The sequence below is a fragment of the Mucor velutinosus genome (assembly GCF_035048745.1).
Source record: "Mucor velutinosus strain NIH1002 chromosome Unknown tig00001540, whole genome shotgun sequence".
NCBI classification, from domain to species: domain Eukaryota; kingdom Fungi; phylum Mucoromycota; class Mucoromycetes; order Mucorales; family Mucoraceae; genus Mucor; species Mucor velutinosus.
In genome coordinates this window covers 1,577,580-1,601,507 of record NW_027041893.1, presented here as the reverse complement: position 1 = coordinate 1,601,507, position 23,928 = coordinate 1,577,580, and the positions used below count along the sequence as shown (strand labels likewise).

The following is a 23,928-nucleotide window of genomic DNA, read 5'->3' as shown; positions in this document are numbered from 1 at the left end:
GCATTCTACTACACTTCATCCCTTTTCCTTCCTTCTTTACATATAAATAAATAAATAAAAAAAAAAAAAGACATTTATTGATTGATAACTGCATTACAGTGAATCTTGACAACATCATCCAAGTTATCCATATCCTCAAGGCATTTTTCTACCAATTCAGCAGTGTCTTTATCCTCTACATCCACAGTGCTTAGCGGGATGTAAGTAGCCTCAATCTCCTGAACTTCGTATTTGTGGTCTATGAGTGCTTTGGACACGTTGTTGAGATCAGAGAATTCGCAAATGACCTCTACCAAATTCTCCTCTGGATCCTCCTCGATGTCCTCTGCTCCACAGTCAATGGCATTGTCCATGATTTGCTCAAAACTATGGCCTGATTCTCCAGGGGAAAAAACAACCTTGCCCTTCTTGTCAAATAAATAGCCTACTGATGACACTGATCCACCCACTCTGTTCAGTACTTCCTTGACTTCCTTCACTGTACGAGATTTCTTGTCAGTCAAAGCCTCGCTACAGTTTTATATGATTTAAATATCTTGTCTCTTTCCAATCATGTCTACATCTTACACAATCAATGCAATGCCTCCAGGGCCCACACATTCGTATTGAACACTCTCCAGATCATCCTTGTTCTTGTCGCTAGCCTTCTTCAAGGCGTTTTCAATATTGTCTTTGGGCATACTGGCTGCTTTGGCTCTGTTCAAAATAGCTTGTAGCTTGTTGTTGACGCTGGGATCGATACCTCCAGCTATCAAAGAGCGTTAATCACTATCCAATTGGCAATATCGTTATACTGTACGCACCTCTTGCCGCTGATACAATCTCAAGTGACATTTTGGAGTACATGATACTCTTCTTTGCATCTTTAGCGCCCTTTGTATGCTTTACTTTACTCCATTTGTTATGGCCCTACATATATGACCTTAGTCTGCGATGCTGTGTGCGTCTTAGTCCATGTTACTTTACAGCATATCTCTGTTGTTGTAAACAAATGGATGTAGGTTTCCAGAGTGTTTGTGTCCTGTTAAAAGAGCCTCTAGCTTGTGTCAAACCAAGAGTTGAAAAACGACGCAACATATCAAAAAGTATAGAATGGAGAAATAAGACAAGCTGTCAGTAAATACTACTACTTGGCCCTTGTTGTCGCTTGCCCTTCCTCACCCCCATATTGCGGACTGTTTAAGTTGAGTTGCTGTTGTAACACTACCCATTTGCCACTTACAAACACAAACCAAGTCTATAAAAGACAGCAAGGCATCTTTCATTTCATGGTAATTCGACAACTCGCAATGCGATTTACTAGGAGAAGATCAAGCATGTATGTTAGGGCTTCAAAGCAGATTTGAAAGATCTTTGTAGATGCTCAAGACGTCCAACAAGGATCCAGCAACATTTGATATCAGTCCGGAGTATACAAACTCAAGCATGCTCTCGTATCTTCTTGCGAAATCAACTATTCACTTCAATTGAGAAATTCTTTACGTCGTTAGTGAAATTTTAAAGTATTCTTTTCGGCATACTTGCCGCAAGAAACGTGGATGAGCTTTAAATGGCACATTCAGGTCGAGGAAATCCCAATTTACGAATTGCACATTTTTCAAGGAGTAATGGATGCCATTGCTTTTTCATTTGACAGATCATAAACAATAACAAAAGAAATGAGCCTGCTACAACTACTTCCAAAGCGTTAAATCCAACAGATGAGCTCCCAGGAAAAAAGGGGGGGTTCATCAATCATCCAAACTAAAAATCATCTGCTCATTCTTATCGGCTGACAGCGGAGATGCTCGACCTAAAACGATGGTTTCGATATGCCGATAACCAAATTGCACAACTGTTCATGTGAATAGCAGTGAGGGCAAATCATTCGGCTTGCAAGATCATTGCTTAAATCTAGCAATAAACCCATTATAGTATATCCAGAAATCCTACTAAAGTATAGGTGCTTCTTGGAACTGACAATGGATATAAATCAAAGAAACATCGCTGCAAGTGTCACATCACCCAATGAAAAGTAAGTTGGGCCCAAGCTTCCGCTTAAATGATACCTAATGATTACCATGAGACATACTTTTTTTTTTTTTTTTTCTTTTTTTTTCTTCCCTCACAAAAACTTTAATAATCATGGCTATCGAAGCAAGTGCAGATGGATGGCTCATGGTAATTATATCATCCACAGCATGTGTTCTCGGTGCCAGTGTCGTATTTCTCGGTGGAAAAGCACTGGAGAACAAGCAATTCCTTTCAGCATCCATGGCATTAGGCGGCGGCGTGCTAGTCTTCAATTCCCTGTACACGTTGTTACCAGCATCAAAGCAGAAATTCGACTCTAATCTATGGACATTTTCATGTTTCTTTGCTGGCGTTGCATTTACAGTTGGATTATCCTATTTCATTCAATGGTGCACGCCACATGCGATTCACACTTGCGATCCAACGTCGACTGCCATCACAAAGGACACTGCAAATACCATCAACGAGCTGGTTCGAGGGCAAGACATGATGGATGAGGATCATGCCCACGAAGACGAGGCACAGGACGAGCGAGACTTGATGAAACCTATCCTACCACGTTCACCGCCATTACGTAATCACCATCACCACCATAAGCATCACCATAGTAATAGAGATTTAGAGTATGGCAGCATAGATATAGATGATCATGATCGTGCTGATCAGGACAAGAATGACTATTTTCTTATTGGTATACAAACAGCCATTGCAATTTGCATACACAAGTTCCCAGGTTTGTAGCAATCTTGTGATGTATTACATGATAGTTTGTTTACAAGTTACGTTTGGATGCGATAATAGAAGGGCTGATCATGTTTATATCAAATGAATCGTCCAGTCAATTGGGTCTCAGTGTGGCAGCAGCGATGACTATTCACAATCTGATTGAAGGGTTCCTGATCTCGTTGCCCCTATATTACGCTACGGGATCCCAGTTTGCAGCATTTGCCTATGCCTCCATCCTGGGCGGCATGTCCCAGCCATTGGGTGCTGTGCTGGGGCTATTAGCCATCCGCAATGTAGATCAAGAGCAAGAGAGATTCTTATTTGGCATTATATTTGGTGTTGTTAGTGGTATGATGTGCTTGATTGCAGTGCAAGTAAGTGTGTCTGATAAACAAGGAGAAGGGAAGGGAAATTAACTATAAAACATAGAGTATGCTGCCTCAAGCCATCAGAGCAGATGCAACGCATCGATGCGTACCACTGTTTTTCTTTACTGGTATATTTCTAGTTGGATTTTCTTCGCTGCTCCAATCTATCTAAACGAATACCCCACCTCATACTTGACTTTTTGCATTTCATCGTACATATTCTTGCAGTTACTGAGCCATTCTCGCTCTCGCGCACTCTCTTTCGCTCTCCCTTCCCCCTCCTTTTTTCCGTTGTAGCATTTGTTTATTTCTTTTCATATCCTTTTATTTGTAAAACAGTTTTATTTGTATACAATCAAATACAACAATCTTATATATATATATATCATTCAAACGCTTGTATCCTGATTTGTGTTCCAGGGCCCAATATATATGTATATCTACCAGATACCCCTTTTTTTTAGTCATCTTGCATGTATCATTACCAGCAGCAAAGTGGCGCTTTTATTGAATGCTATCATATATACATATTACATGTACATTTTGGATATGCTATAAAACCATGTCGAGGCCTATTTAGTATTTCTTTCCTTCTCTTTCTCACTTTTTTTTTTCTTTTGTTACTTTTTCTCATTTCCTTTTCACTTGTAGTGCCGGCACAATTACACGATACAGAAAAATGGCATTCATGACTTATTTAGCACGCCATCATCATCATCATCAGCAGCAGCAGCAACAGCAGCAACAGCAACAGCAACAGCAACAGCAACAGCAACAGCAACAGCAACAGCAACAGCAACAACAATCACTTGAAACGAGTAAACATGTAAATAAACGATCGCACACGTTGCCCACTGCCATCAAAAAGAAGAAGGAAATTGGAGATTACATCCTCTGTAGAACAATTGGCCGTGGTGCCTCTGGTAAGTTTAGCATTAAATTGACCCTTTTTCTTTTCCTTTTTTTTATGATTTTTCCTATTTTGCTCGTCTATTCGACCCCTCTTTGATCTTGTACCCCCCCTTTATTACTCCCTGTGTGTGTGTGTGTGTGTGTGTGTGTGTGTGTGTGTGCTGAAATGCTTAAACTTTAATCCCTTATACAAAATTCTTTATTATAATAATGTAGGCCGTGTTAAACTCGGTATTCACAAACAAACGGGCGAGAAGGTCGCAATCAAAATGATCTCAAGAAGTCATCTCACAGCTTCCTCAATCACATCCAAATCAGTTCAGAGAGAATTAGCAGTATTGCAGCTACTGCACCATCCCAACTTGATTGATCTCCGTCAGGTACTGCAAGACACTTCCAATGTGTACTTTGTTATGGAGTATTTGGAGGGCGGCGAGCTGTTTCATATGTTGGCCGAGAGGGGCAGACTACCTGAAAACGAAGCCAGACATCTCTTCAGCCAATTGGTCACCGCGCTTGATTGGTGCCATAATCACTACATTAGCCACCGCGACTTAAAGCCTGAAAACATCTTGCTGGACAAGGAAAAGAAGCACCTTAAAATTGCAGATTTTGGAATGGCAGCTATGCAGCAGCCCAATGCACTACTACGAACCAGTTGCGGGTAATTTTAGATACAGATACAAAAGAAATGTATTAATCAACTGAATAGATCTCCACATTATGCAAGTCCAGAGATTGTGAGAGTGAGTAGACCTATACATATTAAACATTCCACTTGAATATTGACATATTTCCTTTTATAGGGGAAGCGTTACGATGGTACAGCAACAGATGTCTGGTCCTGCGGGGCCATTTTATACGCTATGATGACTGGTCATCTACCCTTTGATGATGAGCACATGGGAAGGTTATTGGCGAAAATTAAAACGGGAAGGTACCGCACATTGCCTGACTACCTTTCATCTGATGCAAGAGACCTGATTAAACGTATGCTGGTTGTTGATCCAGCCAAAAGAATGACGGTGAGCATATTCACATACGCACACATACATACAGCTTGACTCACCCGCACATGCACTCTAGATGGCTGAAATACTAAATCATCCTTGGTTGACAAACAAATCCTTTTTGGGAACTGAATTAAGATTCTTACAGCACAACACAACCAACATGTACAGCCCTTTGAACGATCCTGAGCTACAAGCGGCGCTAGTGCGGCATAAATCAGATTTGGATGGCAAAATTTGGGAGACACTCAAAGTGCTGTGGAGAGAGAAATCCGAAGACGAGCTGATAGCCATCCTGTCTACACCAGGCTCCAATGTTCAGAAATTAACGTGCAAACTACTGCAGGAAAGGTTTGTTCGACTGGAATCCACTGAGAATCACAGTGAGTAGCAACTAAAACACAGACTGCAACACATACAACTTACATGGTATACACGTAGGCTCAGTGAGTCTGCCGCTTCGGAGATCTTCCGTTATCGCAGATGATGTACTAATGACTCCCCCACTTCGATATTTACGCCATGGCAGCGATGATGTAGAGTCCTACACCTTGCCTACGCCGTACGAGTCTTCCATTGACACAATGTCATGTTGCAGGACACTTGATTTGCCGCCTACACCAAAAAGCACCACCATGTTTCAGCAGTTGATTGATCCATCGACTTCTACCGTAACCATCAATAAAAGAGGGTATGTTTGTATTAAATTGCTCTAAAATGAAAACCATGTGCACTCAACAACATTGGACATTAGTGATCACAATGGTGACCCTTATTCAGTTATCAGCCCAATCATGCAACAACAACAGCAGAATCGTTCTATTATTACTGCTACTGCTGCCACTGCTGCCACTGCTACTTCTTCGCTGATATCTTGCTCCTCAGCTCCTCGCCATCATTGGATACATGACGATGGTACATTAGCCCAGACTGAAGAAACGCGAGGGTCAAAATCAGACGCAGCAGATGTATTCATCATGACACAGCCTATAGAAAGCACCATAGTGCAGCAGGAAGAGACTAGGAGTACATGGTGGCTATATTCTAAAGACGAACCGCATCACCCAAATTGGTGGTCTAAAACCTGTGATTATCTGTTTTTCAAGAGAAAAGCGCCTGAAACGGTAAAAAGAAAATGCACACACGCACACACGACATACATCTCATCTCTCTTTTCAGACTATCGCTATCGAATGCTTTTCAAAGCATGAATGTGAAACAGCCGGTAAATTGCATCAAGTGCTTGAGGAGTGCTTTCATGGGAAATTGACTGGAAGAATGTATCCTCATGGCAAAATTGTATGGAGCGGATCCATGAAGAACAAGCCGGATTCATCGTGCTCATTCATTTGCCATATGACTAAAATCAAAGCTTCATCGAAGATTCGAGTTCATTTCATTATTCATCATGGTAAGGTCTAGATGTATACTTTCCATAAAGCTGCGTATTGACTCCGAAATGTACAAATAGGCGACTCGAATAAGCTTGAATCAAACATCAAAGACCTTCTTCAGCGTCTCAATGAATACGAACTCGAATCAGACTGGATCACAAGATCGAATGGTTGGATACATCCAGAAATTTCGCTATGTAAATAATGCTCTTTCTTTACAGCAGAGAGAGAATTGCCACTGCTCGATATACATAAAACACATTTTATTAATATATATATATATACCAGCATAACACATTATTCTACTGCGTGTAGCAAGAAACAACATCTAAAAATCAGAATGTATTTTATCCCGCTCCTTATAAGCCCGTATCACCATACCCCTCACCCCCTTTATTTTTTCTTTTGCCTATATATAACCATTATATCAAGTAATGCAACAGGCAGGTTGCTTCTCTTATCATCAGCATATATAAACATAGCCCCCCCCCCTACCAGCTACACACACTTGTAATCTATTTTTAATTTTATTGTTCAAATGTGCTTATCAAAATACGACTCGACTCCTTTTTTCGTGTATTATCTAATGCAATAAATACATGGCAGAAATCATTTTTTTTTCCCTCAGTCGTGTGAGAGAAGAAGGAGTAAAATCACAGGTTTTCTCTACATGTAAGGCCTGTTACCTATTCCCTAAACTTGAATACATGCAGCAATGCTTTTTTTTTACGCCGTGAACCATTACTATTTCGTTCATGTAGTACGACCACGAAACCATTCAATTGTAATTATTGATACATATCCATATGCATTTCATATGTGCATAGTATATGAATTTTATATATATAGATATCTTTCAACAAAGCAATTACATACATGCATATATAACAACAAAAACGCATGCAGATACGTATGCAATGCTCGCTTTACGCTCTTGTCTTCATGATGTCTAGATGTCGATGAAGGATTTTAATGCCATTTTTAGGCAAATTGAAAAGAGGCTATGACATCCTATACATGATGATTGTATCAGAGCCTAACTATATCTCATCACTTGCTGTTGTTATTCATCTGCTTCTTGTCATCTTGAATTGACATTACTTACTGTTAACGATATTAGCATTATACACGACGTAAGCTGATGATGTCAAAAATGACTATACTCTCTTTTTTTTTATCGTCGATGTTCATGTATCTTTTGAATACATACGAGCATGCAGTAGAACTTTGCTTGGAGTTCCTCTAGATCGAATAACATTACTGACGAAATAGGCGTATTCGTAAAGCATAGGTATCATTATACAACGCAGTATTGCAATGCATATAGTAATTCCAAGCAATAAGAGACACATTGAATTTTCAATTGAAACGAAAGCGCAGAGTTTATACACACATTCATACCGCATCTGTTTTTATGTTCTCTAAATGTAGCTGATTGTTAAAAAGATCAAATGAACGGCGTTCATCCTGTTTAAATATTGTAGAAATTTATAAAGCGGTAAATATGCACATCAGATAATTGCGAATATAACACTACACTGCGATTGGCAATTGTTCATTCTGTAATAGTATTCGCAAAAAAATTAAAATGATGTATTAGTCCTTAGCTTTGGTACACTATAGATTGCAACCCCTTCTTGTTATCTTCAAAAGTACCCATTGTTATCACAATAGGTGTTTTGAATAAACTTATTGAGCAATTAATGAGAATATGAAAAGAGGTTTCTGGCCAAAATGTCGAAGTTTTACATATCAAAGTCCAACAAAGATGATTTCAGGGGGGTACGTTGGATCGATAGAAACATTTTGATTCAAGATATACCATAGTAAAAGTCTTCATTTTCAAGGCCAAAAACGCGATCGTTCGATTTTTGATGAAAACTTTTTTTTTTTTTGGATGATATTGTTTTATTAGGATAATAATTAGAAATAAGACAAATGCATCAAAGAGATGGACAAGTGTATGCGAGCAAAGTGACTAGCCATATATAAAGCTATTATGATAAATCTAGTAAGAAAGTTACTTAAGATTTGACAATCTTAACACTTCGGTTCTGATTTGGCGGCTGGTTTGGATTGAATCAAAAGGCATGTGGTTGTAAAGCTGTTGATAATGGTTTCTCCAGATAATACGCATGATGGTGGCAAAGAGGTCAAAGATCGTGATGTGGATATCCAAGTTGTATATGAAATATCGGTCCAGTTTGAAGAGTATGACTGATTTGTAGATAAGATGTGAATCTGCAGATTTGGGGTAACCAAGGAACTCGTTGAATGAGGAGTCCCATACATCAAGTTTGTGGACACAGCTGATCAGGAAATGTTTGGCGTCTTCCACTTCATAACAGAGTTCACATCTATCAGATTCAGCATGTTTCAGATGGAGTTGCGACATGGCAAGTTTGTTGGAGCTTTGTTTATGTATCATTCGATACCATAGGTTGCGAGCTGAGTAATGCATGTTATTCTTGTAGAAAGTCTGCCATTGTTGTTTGCTGAGGTGGTTGCTGAAGTTACGACCAACGTCGAGGTTTGCCATGTCCAGCATGACGAAACGGAGATCTCTGTTCGCTAGCTTCAGTATCTGCTGTAGTTGGTATATCAATGAGTCGACAAAGGGCTGGAAATCAGGGTCACCAGTGCTATTGTGTACAAATGGTTGGAGTGTGAGCTGGTGGGCGATGATGGCTCGGTGGAGCGGCTATCATACCATTTCATTTGCAGTTGTGTGGTGACATATTGCTTGATCTGTTGGCCGTCAGTGGACTTCATGGCACTGCCGTGGAGAGGGAAGGCGAAGGATTTACTGTAATTGACCTTGGCATTGGAGGCTTGATTGTACACTCTGAGTCGATCCTGGAGCTCAACTAATTTAGCTTGCGACTTCACAAAGGACAGGACATTATCGGCGTACGCGAGGACCTTGATGGGAGCAGGAGATATCCATGGGTTCTGTATTTGGTGCGGGAGCTTGACGTGTTTCAGGCTGTATCCTGTGAGGTTCATATTGTTGATTATGGAAAGTAGGAACGACTCAATGACCAGGTTGAACAAGACTGGCGAGATACTATCACCTTGACGAACCCCTCGTCGCTGTGAGATTACACCGGTTAAGAAGCCATTCACATTGACATAGATGGAGTTATCAAAGAACAGGTTGGTAATGCATGTGACAAACGCTTCAGGGAAGCCAAACTTTAACAGTACTTGGGAAAGATACTTTGGGTGGACCCGGTCATAAGCCTTGGCATTATCAAGCATGATGCCAGCATAGGCAGTAAAGTTGGAGGGGTTCCACCAGCTAGCAGACTGAGCATTAGCCATAATCACCTGGAGAGACATTCCATGATCCCCAATATAACGGCCGGGCAAGAAACCGCATCGATAAGGGGTGATAATCCTGTTAGCCACTTGGACAACTCTAGAGTTCATGATGCGCGTAAAAACTTTGCAATCCGCTGCAATCAGTGTGATGGGACGGTAGTTAGCTAGATCACTCTTGTCACCTTTCTTGTGTAAGATAATGATACACGAGGCCTGCCAAGCTTTGGGGAACTTTGCCAAAAGAACAGCGTCATTGAATACCTGATGGATAATATCACGACAGCTTGGGTGAGAGACAAGGAGGTAAAATATCTCATAGCCGATGCCGTCCAGTCCTGGGCTACCCTGTTTGGGGGTTCGACGGGCGCCGTCCAAGATATCATCATAGTCAATTGGCTCCTCCGTGTACAGATCCTGATAGAAGGATTCAGTAGCATTGAGTTTGGTTTCCATGTCCAGGCAAGCTTCTCCAGTGCTAGGATGTTTCAACATTGCAACTGTCCGTTGATCAACACGCTGATCAATGGTGTGTTTGATATATCCTGGGGACTTCTCACTCTGCTCCAACCATCGGCGGCCTGCTTTCAACATCTGAATCTCCACAATTTCCTGCTGTAGCTTGGGTAGCTCTCCCTCCACGTCCGGCAGCAGCAGTTTCAAGCACTCAATGTCATTCCGGTAGCGTCGCAGCAAGTTATTCCTCTCGCTCTGCAGCGCCTTGATTCTGGCCTTTCTCCAAGTATCATGGTGTCCAGCAAAGTTGACAGTAACCTGTTTGGTCTTCCGCTTGATCAGGTCCCACTTGTCTTGAGCTGAAAGATTGTAGTCCAATTTGGTAGCCACGAATCTCTCGATTTCATCAGCCAACTTCTGTCTATACCTAGGATTTTTGGCAAGGTGAGGGTTTGCACGCCAAATGCCTTTACCGCAGTTTGTCAATCCAGTTATGTAAGTTTTGGTCACAAGAGCATGGTCAGTCCATTCAGGACGTAGGAACCAGTTGGTGGCATCACTCATATCTGAAGCTATATACTGTCCAGCAAACATGTAATCCAAAGTAGACATGGTTGATCCGCGCTTGAAGGTGTATGCATGAGGTTCATTTCTCGGATTGAGGCAATCAGAGAAGTGGGTGTTCAAGAAATCCATAAACTGTTTCGGTTTACCTGCTCGGTGAGAGTGATGGTAAGTGTTGGTGTCAAAGCAATAGTTCATGTCCCCGGCGATAAGGAGAGAAGGAATGATCTTGGGCATAGTGTTAAGGTGTGTAATGATCTGGCTAAAGAGTTGATTCCCAGTCTTGTAATCATCAGCATGGGCATAGATATTAAGTATATATATATATATTGGTGGCATATTGTTGTTGACAAGAGAGAGCTTAGCCAAGATGGCTCTTCCTTCGTCAAAAGTCTTTAGATGTTGTAGTTGTAGAGCTTGGTTGAAGTTGATTATTCCACAATTACCGGTCCATATGGCTTGGTGATATTGGAACTGGTATTGGAAATCAGTTGTAACGGTATCAAATAAGTGTGAGGGGATATTAGTTTCCTGGCATAGTAGCATGTTGCATAGTTCTCCTTTGAGATATCTTATACATTGTGCTGTTGTGTTTGGATTGTATTGTTTGTTAAGGTTCCTACAGTTGATGGAACCTATCTTAATTTTGATATTCTTATTTTGGTTTGACGCACTCATTAAAATTATAGTGATTTGATTGTGGAGGAGTTGCCTTGCTCGGCCTCGTCCATATGGCTGTCCTCTTGTTGTTTGAAAGCCTTTTTGGCAGATCCCTCTTGATCAGATCCTGGTGGAGTAGATGCCAGTTCCCTAATAGAACGCTTCTGAGAGGCCTTCTGTGCTGTGTCACCTACAGCATTAGAACCCTTCTTTTTACCCTTACTAAGATTATATCTGTTCTCGTAATTGGTATATTCTACAGAGCTTTCAGATGTATCACCTCCTTCATATTCTGATTCCTCGCTGGTGAGGTGAACGGTCTCCTGTGCATCTGAAGAAGCTGGTTCCTTGTCATCAAGGTTGTCATCCTGATGAAATTCCACAGTTAAGGATGAATCAAAGACAGTGGTTGGTGCAACTGAAGGTGATGCTACAGTCTGTGGCTTGACAGATTCAACTGGATCAACTGGTGCTACTGCCTCCTGATGGAGTGGGTCGGCTGGTTCCTGAGCCTCTTGTTCAGGAGTGGTGGATTATTTTTGATGAAAACCATGAGGGGTGCCTCATGCTTTTTGGTCGATTTTCGGTCATGTTTTTTTTTTGGTCCTTAGAAAGTTGAGCAAAGGTGTCAGGAAGTAAGTGCTAGATGAGAGCAATTGTTTGGTGCTATTCTGACCATCTAAAACGGCTCCTAACGCGAGAAATAACGGTCTAAATGTACCCATATTTTGTAGTATTTTGAATCTATTTGAGAAGAAAGAAGCAATACGAGTATGATGGCTGCCTGAAAAAACGTTTCTCTGATGGATACAGATGTAGTGCACCCTAAAAGAGTTAGTTTCATAGCTCGAAATTAGTTCTAAAAGTTTCTGACATGAGGGCCTATAGTCAAGAAGCAGATTTTATTATGAATCAGCATCATATACACTTTATATCAAAGCTGCCTGTCGCTCGTTGTTTATAATAGTGTCTTCTTGGGGCATTAGTTTTGCATAAACAGAGGAAACTCATGTTAATTCAATCGTTGAGTGAGATGAAATGATGGCGCATTAAACAACAGAATGTAATAATAGGTATGCAGTGGGCAGATTGCGTAAATCTTGAGCGCTCGCTGTCCTGGATATGATCGAGCGGTCTATGATCTGACTGAACAATGCTGATCAAGAGCTGTTGGATCAAATCATCAGAACTCTTCTCTTGCTAGCTGTGCTAGACCAAAATCTTAGAATTCAATGTAAATTAAGCGTGTCTCTGATTTGGTCTGCAAATCATCAGAGAACATTGGAAAATCGAAAATGCTTTTTTCTGAGACTCTGTATCACAACGTGGCCAATTGCGTTGATCGTAGAATCTTGAACTGACAAATAAGCAAATTCAATTCGTTACAACCATGTTAGGATTGTGAATTACCAAGGCATGCATTCTTTGGAACAGCTTGAATTGCAAAGAGAACAGCAATAAATCCCAAGAGTTTTCCAATAATTTTTGGCATTAAATTGGATGGACTTTTAAAAAAATATCAGCTTAGCAATATTAGCTCTTAATTGATTTAGGATGATCGGCAAAAGATAGTGGTCGATCACTAAAAACGAGAGTATAGGAGCAATACTTGATCTGTTTGTGGGATGAAGGTTACCAACGGCAGCAAGGCAAACTGGGACTCCGATTTGTGTATTTAGGTCAATCCGTTTCCACAAACATTTCTTTCTTCTTTCGCTTCTTTCCTTTCTTTCTCTTCCAATGTCTCATCAACAGCATCAACAGCATCAAACATATGAAAAACCAAGCTTACCGTCTATTCAATTCCTTTTGAATACATCTACTCTAGATCAACCAAAAAGGCAACACAATAGACAGAGTGCTAGCATTAGTAGTCTTCCATCTGAACTACAGCAATTGTCATTAGCAGCACCTGCTTCTAATGCTATACCCGAGAGAAGTGAAAACCACCAGCCGAGTTGGATGATGATGCCGCCTACCAATGCTACTGCTATTACCACAACACAGAACTATAGAAGACCGCCTGGTGCGAGTCATACCAGATCGATATCACTTGCTAATTCTACAATGGTATTTTCTGCTCCTCCTCCTCCTCCTCCTCCTCCTCCTTCATTAACCACCACTCCTCATTTCCCATCATCTTCATCCTCAAAGAGTCGACACCGCCGCACCGTCTCTGCAAACACAACCATTCAGCATGATCTATTCTCCAGTAATTTACCCTTCATCAGCGAGCAGCAACCACACGCAACAAGAGCACATACAGATAGTCCACCAGCAAAATTCAAAGATTCCCCTCAGCAAAAGCAATTGAATGTTGCACTGAACATGAGCCCAACGCTATTTCTCAATGAACTGGGAGACAGGAAGCATGAAGAAAAGACAGAAGAGTATGAAAATGTGCTGGTAGCAAGAGATGAGCAGACAGGAAGATATTACTGTCCCTTTTGCAACAAGGCATTCAATCGTCCCTCGTCGCTCCGAATTCATACTTATTCCCATACTGGGGAAAAGCCTTTTGTGTGTCAAGAAGAGGGATGTGGACGACAATTCAGTGTACAGAGCAATATGCGTAGACATCTTCGAGTTCATAGATTAGGAAGATCAAAAAAGTAAACATGGCTAATAAACGACACCCCCTTCCAATCTCTGTATTTCTCTCCCTTCTTATTTTCCTTCTTTTCCTTCTTTTTCAATGTCATTACCGATTTGCCGCTTTTTTTAGGTGTACCTTTGCACGACAACTCCGTTTCTTCTAAATTTAATCATATATTCCACATTGGTCAATGAAGAACAAGTGTCCCAGAGCGAGCGGTTTAAGGCGCATTTTGTATTCATTTATCAATAAACAGACTTATCTTTTCCTTGTGCTGACTCAATTGAATATACAGCTCTATCTTGTCAGATGTGGTGGTAAACAGAAATCCTTGCAGAAATCAGAAAGGATCCGTTTCAGGGGCGGTTGCTTAAAATGGAAGGTCGGTAGTGGTGTGTCATCTACTGCAACATTTTAATTTGAAGGGATTCCAGTATTGCAACCAGGTGAGCACTCTCAGAAGAGACACAGATAGTGCAATTACTCCACATTTAGAGTCAAGCTCAACCTTTTGGAAAATGAGTCGATATTAGCCATCCCAAGCAATGTTCGGCAAACCATGTTCTAGAATGGATCTGAAACCTTATGGTACGATGATCCTCGCTACCGGAATACCAAGTTTTCCATTCTTTCATCATTTGGTAGCAATCAAATATGGACCACCACAAGATTGATCAGAAATTGTATACTGGGAACGATCCATTGTCATCTTGTCATGCCCTTTTCGATCATCCTCAATCAGAGTAATGCTTGAAGATTGTGGTTATCGATCGCATCAACAAACGCTGATGTCATGGACAAGATGCTTACAAAAGATACCCTTTTCCATAGCATGCTATACATCAGAAGCAACATGGAGACCACATTTTAGATTATGTGGAGACAATGAATATACCGTATGTATGGCAACATTTCTAATTCAACGAGACCTGTAAATTAAGAGTCGACGTACTACTACAATGACCACTGGCCTTGATGAGGATTGACAACCAAAATACGCACTAGTGGTAGCTATACGGCTGTACATGTGTCCATTGTTAGATTTGCAGTATATATCCAGTGCTGATATTCCACTGAATTTGTTTCAAAACCAACATTCATCAACAAACATTCCTCACTCAAATTAACCAAACCAACACACATGCCATCATCCGTCTCTTCCAAATCAACAAGGTCGTCCAGATCTGCATCCTCAAGCAGAGCCGCTGACTGTGGATGTAGTGAGGAAGCCATGGCAGCATGGATCATCATTCCTTTGATTACAGGTGTTGCTCTTATTTTAGCCCTGACTCTCAGCCATCAAGAACCTTTCAGCAAGAGCGCCACAGACCAACGTGAAGCCAATTACTACGATGGTTATGCCAATAAAGAAGACGTAGCTGTCGTTGATACCACCACTCACCGTCTCAATATCACCCTGAACAGCGCTATCGACGACGATGGTATTGCCAGCAACGCGACTTGGAATGGCATTGCCGTTGATGCTGCTGCTCCTGATGATCTTGCTGAAAGAAGCGTTGTTATTACAAAGATTGTTGCACTACACAGTCTCGACTAGTATTCTTATCATGTTTATATCTCAATAAAGCCTCGTTATCGACCTTTGTAACTGATACTGTTCTTACCAACGTTTATCGTGTGACTCTGAGCTATCCATTGCTTCCCCCATTTAGACGCGTGCGTTGGCGCGACATGCTGTCTCACTTGAAATAGGGGCAGTTGAGATTCAGGTTTAAGAAAAAACCTTTTTTTCCCTTAATTCAAAAGAAGCATCAGGACAAAATGAGCGACTTTGAAGACGATTCTCAAGTCTACGAGATTGATTCTGACAAGGATGGTGATTTCCAAGACGATGATGATGTGTTTGAGTTGGATGATGATTCAGGCGACGAGTACGAAACGCCTGCTGCAAAGGTAAGCATCAAAAGAGTGAATTGAGATGCTTGTATTGATATCTGTTGCCTTGTAGAAACGCAAGACAGCCGCAGCCCCCAAAGGCAAAACCAAGGCCACTACAGCCACTGTCAAGAAGACACCCATCAAAAGAACACCCAAAAAGAAGCCTATCAGCGCAGACGACAACAATGAGAACGATGAGAACGAGTTTCCTCTTGCGCCCATCTTCAATATGGGATCTGCTGCCAAGAAAGCTGCTACACCAAAGACCACTACCACAGCCAAGCCAAAGAAGACCACCGTATCAACAGCCCAGAAGGACGATGCATTTGAAAGCTCGTCTGACTCACCTTCTACACCCAAGCCCAAAGCAGTAAGAAAGAAGACTACCACGCCTAAGGCAGCACCAAAGAAGGCCAAGGCAGGCGCCAATGGCACAATGGATGCTTTCATGAGTCCAGATGTAGAAATGTCAGAGGCAGATAGTACTGAAGGCACACCTGCACCTAACAGCAATAAGACTATCGAGGAGATTTATCAGAAAAAGACACAATTGGAACATATCTTGCTTCGTCCAGACACATACGTTGGTTCTATTGAAGCCGAAGAACAGGAAATGTATGTGTTTGACTCTGAAGAAAAGGCCATCATCAAGAAGAAGATTAAATACGTGCCTGGTCTCTACAAGATCATTGACGAGATTCTAGTGAATGCTGCAGACAATAAGGTAGTATCAGCAGATCACACACTCATGTTCATATACTGAATCTGCTCCCTAGATCCGCGACCCCTCCATGAACGCCATTAAGGTCAATATTGACCGCACAGCAAACTTTATCTCCATCTACAACAACGGAAGCGGTATTCCTATTACCATGCACAAGGATGAAAACTGTTATGTCCCTGAGCTGATCTTTGGTCATCTGCTGACTTCCTCCAACTACGACGACAATGAAAAGAAGGTTACTGGTGGTAGAAACGGTTATGGTGCCAAACTCTGCAACATCTTCAGCACAGAGTTCACTGTTGAGACGGGTGACAAAGAACGTAAGCTCAAGTACAAGCAAATCTTCAAGGATAACATGTCTCATACTGGCAAGCCTGCGATCACTGCCAACGGTAGAGGCGAGCAGTATACAAAGATCTCCTTCCGTCCTGATCTGAAAAAGTTCAATCTGAGTGAGATGGACGAGGATTTCGAAGCTCTCATCAAGAAGCGTGTCTATGATTTGGCTGGTATCTGTAAGGGTGTCAATGTCTACTTGAATGGCGACAAGATTGACGTCAAGAACTTCCAAGACTACTGCACTTTGTACTCCAAGACCATGGAGTTCCGTCCCAAGGAAGGTGCTCCTACCATGATTGTTGAAAACGCCAGAGACAGCCCTCGCTGGACCATCCACTTTGCTGTCAGTGATGGTCAATTCAACCAAGTCAGTTTCGTCAACAGTATCTGTACAGCCAAAGGCGGTACGCATGTCAACTACGTTGCCGATCAAATTGTCAAGGCCTTGATTCCTGAAGTCCAAAAGAAAGCGCACAGCAAGAACATTCGCCCCTTCCAGATCAAGAACCACATGTGTCTCTTCATCAACTGTCTGATTGAAAACCCTGCCTTCGACTCTCAAACCAAGGAAAACATGACTTTGCGAGCCACTGCTTTTGGTTCCACCTACAAGATCAGCGACTCCTTCATCAAAAACATCAAGAACTCGGGTATCATCGATAACATTGTGCGATGGGTCAAGTTCAAGGAAGATGAGCAAATGACAAGGGCTGATAAGACTAGCATGACGCGCCGCCTCAAGATTCCCAAGCTGGAAGACGCCAATTTGGCTGGTGTGCGTCCCCACAACAAGTCGTGTACTCTTATCCTCACTGAAGGTGATTCCGCCAAAGCGCTAGTGCTGAGTGGTCTGTCGGTGGTAGGCCGCGACAAGTTTGGTGTGTTCCCTCTTCGCGGTAAGGTGCTCAACGTCCGTGATGCTACCAACACTCAGATCATGAAGAATACCGAAATCACAAACATCAAGGCTATTCTTGGCTTAAAGCATGGCAAGACTTACACTGATGTCAGTGAGCTAAGATACGGTAAACTGATGCTGATGACTGATCAAGATCACGATGGATCACACATTAAGGGTCTCTTGATCAACTTTATCGACAGCATGTTCCCCTCCCTGCTAGACATTCCAGGCTTCCTGTTGGAGTTCATCACACCTATTATCCGCTGTAAGCACAAGAGAACCAAGGAGGAGATCTCCTTTTTCACCATTCCAGAGTACGAGACCTGGGCAGAACAGCACAACAGAAATAGTGAATGGGAGCCCAAGTACTTTAAGGGTTTGGGTACCTCTGACAAGGCGGATGCTCGTAGATACTTTGGTCAATTGGACATTCACAGAAAGGAATTTGCTACTCCCACTCCTGAGGCTCGTGAACTGGTTGACATGGCCTTTAACAAGGACAGAGTTAGCGATCGTAAAGCCTGGCTGGACACCTATGAACCTGGTATCTTTATCGACCACAATGTTAACAAGATCAGAATCGATGACTTTGTCAACCAAGAATTGATGCTGTTCAGTATGGCCAACAATATCCGTACTATTCCTAGCATGGTGGATGGCTTCAAGCCTGGTCAGCGTAAGGTATTCTTTGGTGCCTGTAAGCGTGGAAAGAACACTGAAGTCAAGGTCGCTCAATTTGCCAATTACGTTGCTGGTCTCACACAATATCACCACGGTGAAGCTACGATTGCCTCCACTGTCATCAACATGGCTCAGGACTTTGTTGGCAGCAACAATATCAACTTGTTGGTGCCTGCTGGTCAGTTCGGTACTCGTCATGAAGGCGGCAAATCTGCTGCTAGCCCTCGTTATCTGTTCACTCGTCTTCACAAGATTGCTCGTTTGATGTTCCATCCCGATGATGATGAGCTCCTCAACTACTTGATCGAAGAAAACAAGCCTATTGAGCCAGAGTGGTATGTGCCTATTCTTCCCATGATTCTTGTCAATGGTGCCGATGGTATTGGTATGGGCTGGAGCACCAACGTCCCCAACTATAATCCCAAGGAAATTGCAGAGAATCTCCTTTGTATGATGAATGGCGAGGAACTTGTCCCCATGCGCCCATGGTTCAGAGGTTTCAAGGGTGAAATTGTTCCTGAGGGCAACAAGTTTGTTACTAAAGGCATTGCTGCCGTGGATGCCGAGGGCCATATCAAGATTACAGAGCTGCCTCTTCGTACCTGGACTGACACCTACAAGGACTTTTTGGATGCCTGCCGTGATCCCAAGGACAACAAAAATCCACCTTTTTCCATTATCGTAAGTATTGGGCTAGTATGGATATCACAGTGTAATAACGTGTGCTTGACTAGGATTACTTCAACAACTCAACTGACAGTGCTGTGGAACTCACGCTTGAAGTAGACGAGGCAAACCTGGCCAAGGCTGAGGCTGGTGGCCTTGAGAAGGTTCTGAAACTTACATCCAATCTCAATACTTCAAACATGGTTTGCTTCAACCGAGAGGGCAAGCTGAAAAAGTACGAGTCTCCCGAAGAGATTCTTAGGGAGTTTTATCCATTGCGTCTCGAGTACTATGAGAAGCGAAAGGTACAGGCTGCATTTTGAGCGTACTTGATCCAAAGGCATTTATCTAACATGCATCTTATAGCAACACCTTATTCATGTTCTCCAGGATGAATTTGATCGTCTTGACAACAAGGCCAAGTTCATTGATCTCGTCATTACCAAGAAGTTGATTTACGTCAATCGCAAGGAGCAAGATGTCGTTGCTGATATGAAGAAACATGGACTGAAGCAAATCTTCCCTCGCAAGAAGAAGAGCGCTTTGATTGTGGAAGATGACGACGAAAGCAACAGCGAAGACCAAGACGGAACAGGCTACGAATATCTCTTTAGTATTAATGTCCGTGGTTTCACTGCTCAAAAGGTGGCCGAAGCGCTCAAACTCAAGGACGCCAAATTCAACCAACTACAAGACGTACAAGGCACACCACCTAAAACTTTCTGGCGTAGAGATTTGGAGGCATTGCTGAAGGAATGGGATAATATATTGCAGGAGGACGAAGTGCTCGCAAGCCAAGCTAAACCGCTCGCCTCACAAAGAACCAAGAAGAGAAAGAGAGTTCTCAAGAAGAAGACAGAAGAGGTCAAGAAGGAAGGTGCTGATGCTACTGTCACCACTACAAAAGCCACTAGCATTGAAGTAGTTTAATCATGCTCTAGTGTTACTGGTATACATCGAACAAAGAAAAATAAAAGCGATTTCCTAGTTATTATGCAAGTATCACTCATGGATATCAGTGCCGTAAAAGGCTTATACAGCAGTTTGATCCGACTCGACATTTTGCTGACTGCTTCTTCCTGCGATATTATTCAGCTTTCAATGATATTTTCTGTCAGCTTCTTTTCTTTCCCATTTATGTCAAAAAAAAAATGTCGAATCATGAGCAGGATAAAGCCAACTTGAAAGATTGCTTACTGAAAGCGCATCAATTAGTGGGAGAGAAGGTTGAAATTAAAGAAGAAGGTGCAACGACAACCTGTGTTTTGTTTCGCAACTCGACATTAATGGATTTTTGCAGGTTCCATTGAGGAAACACTTGTACAGCGTCTTGAAAAACTCGAAATCAAATTGGATGACAAAGAGCCTCGGAAAGCATTTGTGGATGAGTGCTTGAGAGTGCTGTTGGAGATACAAACTGCTTTATTGACTGTTTGTGCATCTGGAGGTGAGAGAGAGAGAGAGAGAGAGAGATTGATTTGTAGTGGATGAGTTGCTGATTTATGCACCCTTTGTGGCAGTGGATGAAAGCGATAAAGACTATTTGGGTGTGCGAGATTTCAGACTGATACATACGCTGCTTCAAGTCGTCATATCTTGGGGTTTCTATCCTTGCTTCTTGCCTGGCGTAGGTGTGCCGTTGTCAAAGAGAGTGAAATCTGGCTACACAAATCATGGTAATGCATTGTGAGTATGCCATGCTTTTGACTACATCTCATACCACTCTTGTTAGAGCTACTGTCAAAAGACGAGAAAGACCAACAGGATCAGCCACACACTGTATCCACAGAAACAATATACTCGCTGCTCCATTTAGTGACACCGTTGGTCGATGTCATTGCCAACAGCGAGAAAGTGCCAAGCAGTAAAAGTTACACCACCGTCGCCTCCATTCTCATGTCTCGCCATTTACCAGACTTATACGCAGCATTGTTGGAGTTGGCCTATGCACCTGCCTCAGCATTCCAGCAACGAGCAGCCTCGAACGACCCATCCGCCTCGCAAACATCCAGTTTACCAATGACGCCGGGAAACATGATACCGCAAATAAAGAAGCAAGTTGGTTTGAAAAGAGAGGAGAGAGACAAATGTGCCCGCATGTTCATGTGGCTGTTTGATCGTTCTGATCTACCTAGAGCAATGGAATCGCTCATGGCATTGCTGGGCAACTCTCCTCTTCATCCTGTTCCCAATTGGCTACGAACAATATGTGGTCGCTTTCTGTCTCGCATCTTGTTGAAGCCGAATGGCGTAGCCATTATACTAGAATTCACCATTGGCCATGTAGATCAATGTAAGCGAATGTCAATTGTCTGGATACTAACGTCGAAACTGAATTACTGCTTGTAGTACAATTGGCCCAATTAGAAAGCATTGCAAAGCTGATATTATCAGTTCCACAGCAAATGACATCGATTGAAAGCTACTATGCGATCATTACACCGCAATTACTGGAGTTGCTCAAAAAAGAACCATTGACATCGCCCACATGCCAAGCAGTGACATTTATTATTGGGCGCATCATAGGAAAACATGCAGATCTCGCCAAGATTTACATTGTGGACAAGATTGTAGGCCCATTGCTCTCTGCATGGAATACAACAGACTATGCTACAGTGGATACTAATACCAACATGGATCGGGTATCCTTGTCAGAAGATGCATTAAGACTGCTACTACATACACTTCATCGTGTCATGATTGGAGGAGAACCATCACCAGATGTCATTCAAACATTCCTGTCATCATCCATTGCGCCACTATACCATCTATATGAGTTTTCAGTGCAGTCCAAATCAGGGTTACGGGAGACAGTACTTGACTTGCTGTCTACTTACTTTCGAATCACCACGACATCGGATGCCATCCGTGAACTGAAGCGCATCCTGTTGGACAAGATTGATTTAAGTGGCGCTCGTGTGGCATATTTCGCCCCAGGACCTACAGGTGGCGTTGTACTGCGACTAAGAAGGTAAAATGGTTTTATTTGTTTGCTTGTAGCATGATTTCTGATAGAGATAGGGCTATTTTAGTTCGCCTAAATTGCTTGCTGGTAATGAATTGCCCATTCATGCAGGCATTTTGGTCGAATTCCTCCAAATGAGCGATAATGCTGATTTGTGTGGTGATTTCTTTGTGTTCTTGCTGAACGAGTATTCGTCGCTGCAAGCAAGAAAACAGGACCCCAAAGTGTAAGTATCAGCATCATGACTAATGAGGGCGTAAAAAAATAATTAACGCATTTTTTTTTTAGTATTTTATTAACGCTCCATCTTATTATGGGAATGTTGGATACTTTGGGTCCCACTATCCTGGGTAAGCCAACACAAATTATCTCATTTGCAAACAATATCGTACAAGATCATGTGGAGAGACTATTCAAAAAGAACAAACAAGAGAAACCAACATCTTCCAGCGTGGATTTCGCAAACATTGTCAGCCAGCAAGATTTAGAGGATATTGAGGACGCTGCTCATGATGAGCAGTTTTCTGTGGAGGACGACTTTGAATCACTGGTATTAGCCATTAATCTGATACGTGCTGTTTTGCATGAAAACGACGAACTAAGCGATCAAGCTATTCAACTTTTAAAAGCGTCTGTGGATCCGTTGAAACAGCTGGAAAAATATCCATTTGAGCTTGTGCAGGAATCTGTCAATGAAGTATTATTAGCAATTACATCATATCTGTCTGCACAAAAAATGTCTGGTATGAAACAAGCATCGGGTACATCATTAGAAGCAAGCAAGGAAAAGTATAGAGAAGCCATGAAATCGCTGCAGGACGATCTGCTACCAATCCGTGCGCACGGCATGGGTATGTTGAAGGGAATGGCCCTGGCAAGAGACCCTTTGGTTTCCTCTGGAGAGGGTCTTGATCAGCTGTTGGATATTTTTGTTCGGCTGGTGCAGGATGAAGACAGTTATATCTACTTGAATGCAGTCAAGGGTTTATCAGCCATGACAGACGCTTATGGAAATCAAATTATCAAGAAATTGGGAGACATTTACAGCGATGATAAGCAGAAACTAGACAACAGACTTCGCATTGGAGAAGCATTATTGCAAACCATTCAACGATGTGGTGATGCCTTGGGAAAATATGGTACGATTGTCTGCTTCATCTTTCAGTAGATACTCACACTTATTCTCTAGTCAACACGTTGGTGAGACCTCTTGAAACGGTATTGGCAAGAAGAAACGAAGATAGCAATCTTCGCGTATCAACCTTATCCCTATTGAGTATGGCATGCCAAACATGTCCTGTAGCTCTCTCATCACGAATGAGTGAATTAATAGACTGGGTGCTAAACATTCTGGAGATTGAAAAGACACCAGAAGTGAGACGAGGTATTTTGTTGGTGTCTACAACATGTAACAGTTAACTAACACACATATATCAGCTGCCACTGTTTTAATTTTATCTCTATTTAGAGGTTTAGCATCTCAAACATTATATGAATATCCTGCAGAGAGCCTTAGACGGACATACCGCACACTGAGATATATTGAGGAAACGGATCCTGATGACCTGACACGGTACCAAGCAAGAGTAGCTCTGAGTGATTTAGATGCCATTATGCGAAATGAAATATTCAAAAACCAGCAACACTCTGTCAATTTCAAATAATTCGTATATGGGAAAATAAGGGGTAATTTATTCGATAAAAATGCATATGATGATATTTAGTAGTGTAAT

General features: G+C 42.1%; 8 protein-coding genes across 8 annotated transcripts; 5 read left to right on the top strand and 3 right to left on the bottom strand.

Moving 5' to 3' along the window:
• Window positions 1-74: 74 nt before the first annotated feature.
• Window positions 75-1,077, bottom strand: ATC70_004622 (Uricase (Urate oxidase); the record flags this gene model as incomplete). The annotated part of the gene is made up of 4 exons (XM_064823924.1): window positions 75-510; window positions 568-748; window positions 804-909; window positions 967-1,077. 4 exons carry the CDS (start codon window positions 1,075-1,077, stop codon window positions 75-77), a joined length of 834 nt encoding a protein of 277 aa, XP_064688749.1.
• A 1,047-nt stretch (window positions 1,078-2,124) lies between these two features.
• On the top strand, window positions 2,125-3,279 carry PUS7 (multisubstrate pseudouridine synthase 7; the record flags this gene model as incomplete). Its single annotated transcript, XM_064823923.1, has 3 exons — window positions 2,125-2,746; window positions 2,815-3,113; window positions 3,169-3,279. The coding sequence occupies 3 exons, from the start codon at window positions 2,125-2,127 to the stop codon at window positions 3,277-3,279; spliced, it is 1,032 nt and encodes a 343-aa protein (XP_064688748.1).
• A 5,164-nt stretch (window positions 3,280-8,443) lies between these two features.
• ATC70_004620 (Mediator of RNA polymerase II transcription subunit 20 (Mediator complex subunit 20)) lies at window positions 8,444-11,001 on the bottom strand (the record flags this gene model as incomplete). Its single annotated transcript, XM_064823922.1, has 2 exons — window positions 8,444-9,065; window positions 9,134-11,001. The coding sequence occupies 2 exons, from the start codon at window positions 10,999-11,001 to the stop codon at window positions 8,444-8,446; spliced, it is 2,490 nt and encodes an 829-aa protein (XP_064688747.1).
• A 446-nt stretch (window positions 11,002-11,447) lies between these two features.
• ATC70_004619 (uncharacterized protein) lies at window positions 11,448-12,149 on the bottom strand (the record flags this gene model as incomplete). The annotated part of the gene is made up of 2 exons (XM_064823921.1): window positions 11,448-11,938; window positions 12,146-12,149. 2 exons carry the CDS (start codon window positions 12,147-12,149, stop codon window positions 11,448-11,450), a joined length of 495 nt encoding a protein of 164 aa, XP_064688746.1.
• A 1,015-nt stretch (window positions 12,150-13,164) lies between these two features.
• Window positions 13,165-14,040, top strand: ATC70_004618 (uncharacterized protein; the record flags this gene model as incomplete). Its single annotated transcript, XM_064823920.1, has 1 exon — window positions 13,165-14,040. The coding sequence occupies one exon, from the start codon at window positions 13,165-13,167 to the stop codon at window positions 14,038-14,040; it is 876 nt and encodes a 291-aa protein (XP_064688745.1).
• A 1,121-nt stretch (window positions 14,041-15,161) lies between these two features.
• Window positions 15,162-15,578, top strand: ATC70_004617 (uncharacterized protein; the record flags this gene model as incomplete). The annotated part of the gene is made up of 1 exon (XM_064823919.1): window positions 15,162-15,578. One exon carries the CDS (start codon window positions 15,162-15,164, stop codon window positions 15,576-15,578), a length of 417 nt encoding a protein of 138 aa, XP_064688744.1.
• A 224-nt stretch (window positions 15,579-15,802) lies between these two features.
• Window positions 15,803-20,160, top strand: ATC70_004616 (UDENN domain-containing protein; the record flags this gene model as incomplete). The annotated part of the gene is made up of 5 exons (XM_064823918.1): window positions 15,803-15,934; window positions 15,990-16,643; window positions 16,696-19,245; window positions 19,299-19,535; window positions 19,597-20,160. 5 exons carry the CDS (start codon window positions 15,803-15,805, stop codon window positions 20,158-20,160), a joined length of 4,137 nt encoding a protein of 1,378 aa, XP_064688743.1.
• Window positions 20,161-20,381: 221 nt separating this feature from the next.
• ATC70_004615 (uncharacterized protein) lies at window positions 20,382-23,859 on the top strand (the record flags this gene model as incomplete). The annotated part of the gene is made up of 9 exons (XM_064823917.1): window positions 20,382-20,475; window positions 20,531-20,677; window positions 20,751-20,906; window positions 20,963-21,523; window positions 21,580-22,201; window positions 22,263-22,421; window positions 22,484-23,334; window positions 23,385-23,579; window positions 23,633-23,859. 9 exons carry the CDS (start codon window positions 20,382-20,384, stop codon window positions 23,857-23,859), a joined length of 3,012 nt encoding a protein of 1,003 aa, XP_064688742.1.
• Window positions 23,860-23,928: the final 69 nt, after the last annotated feature.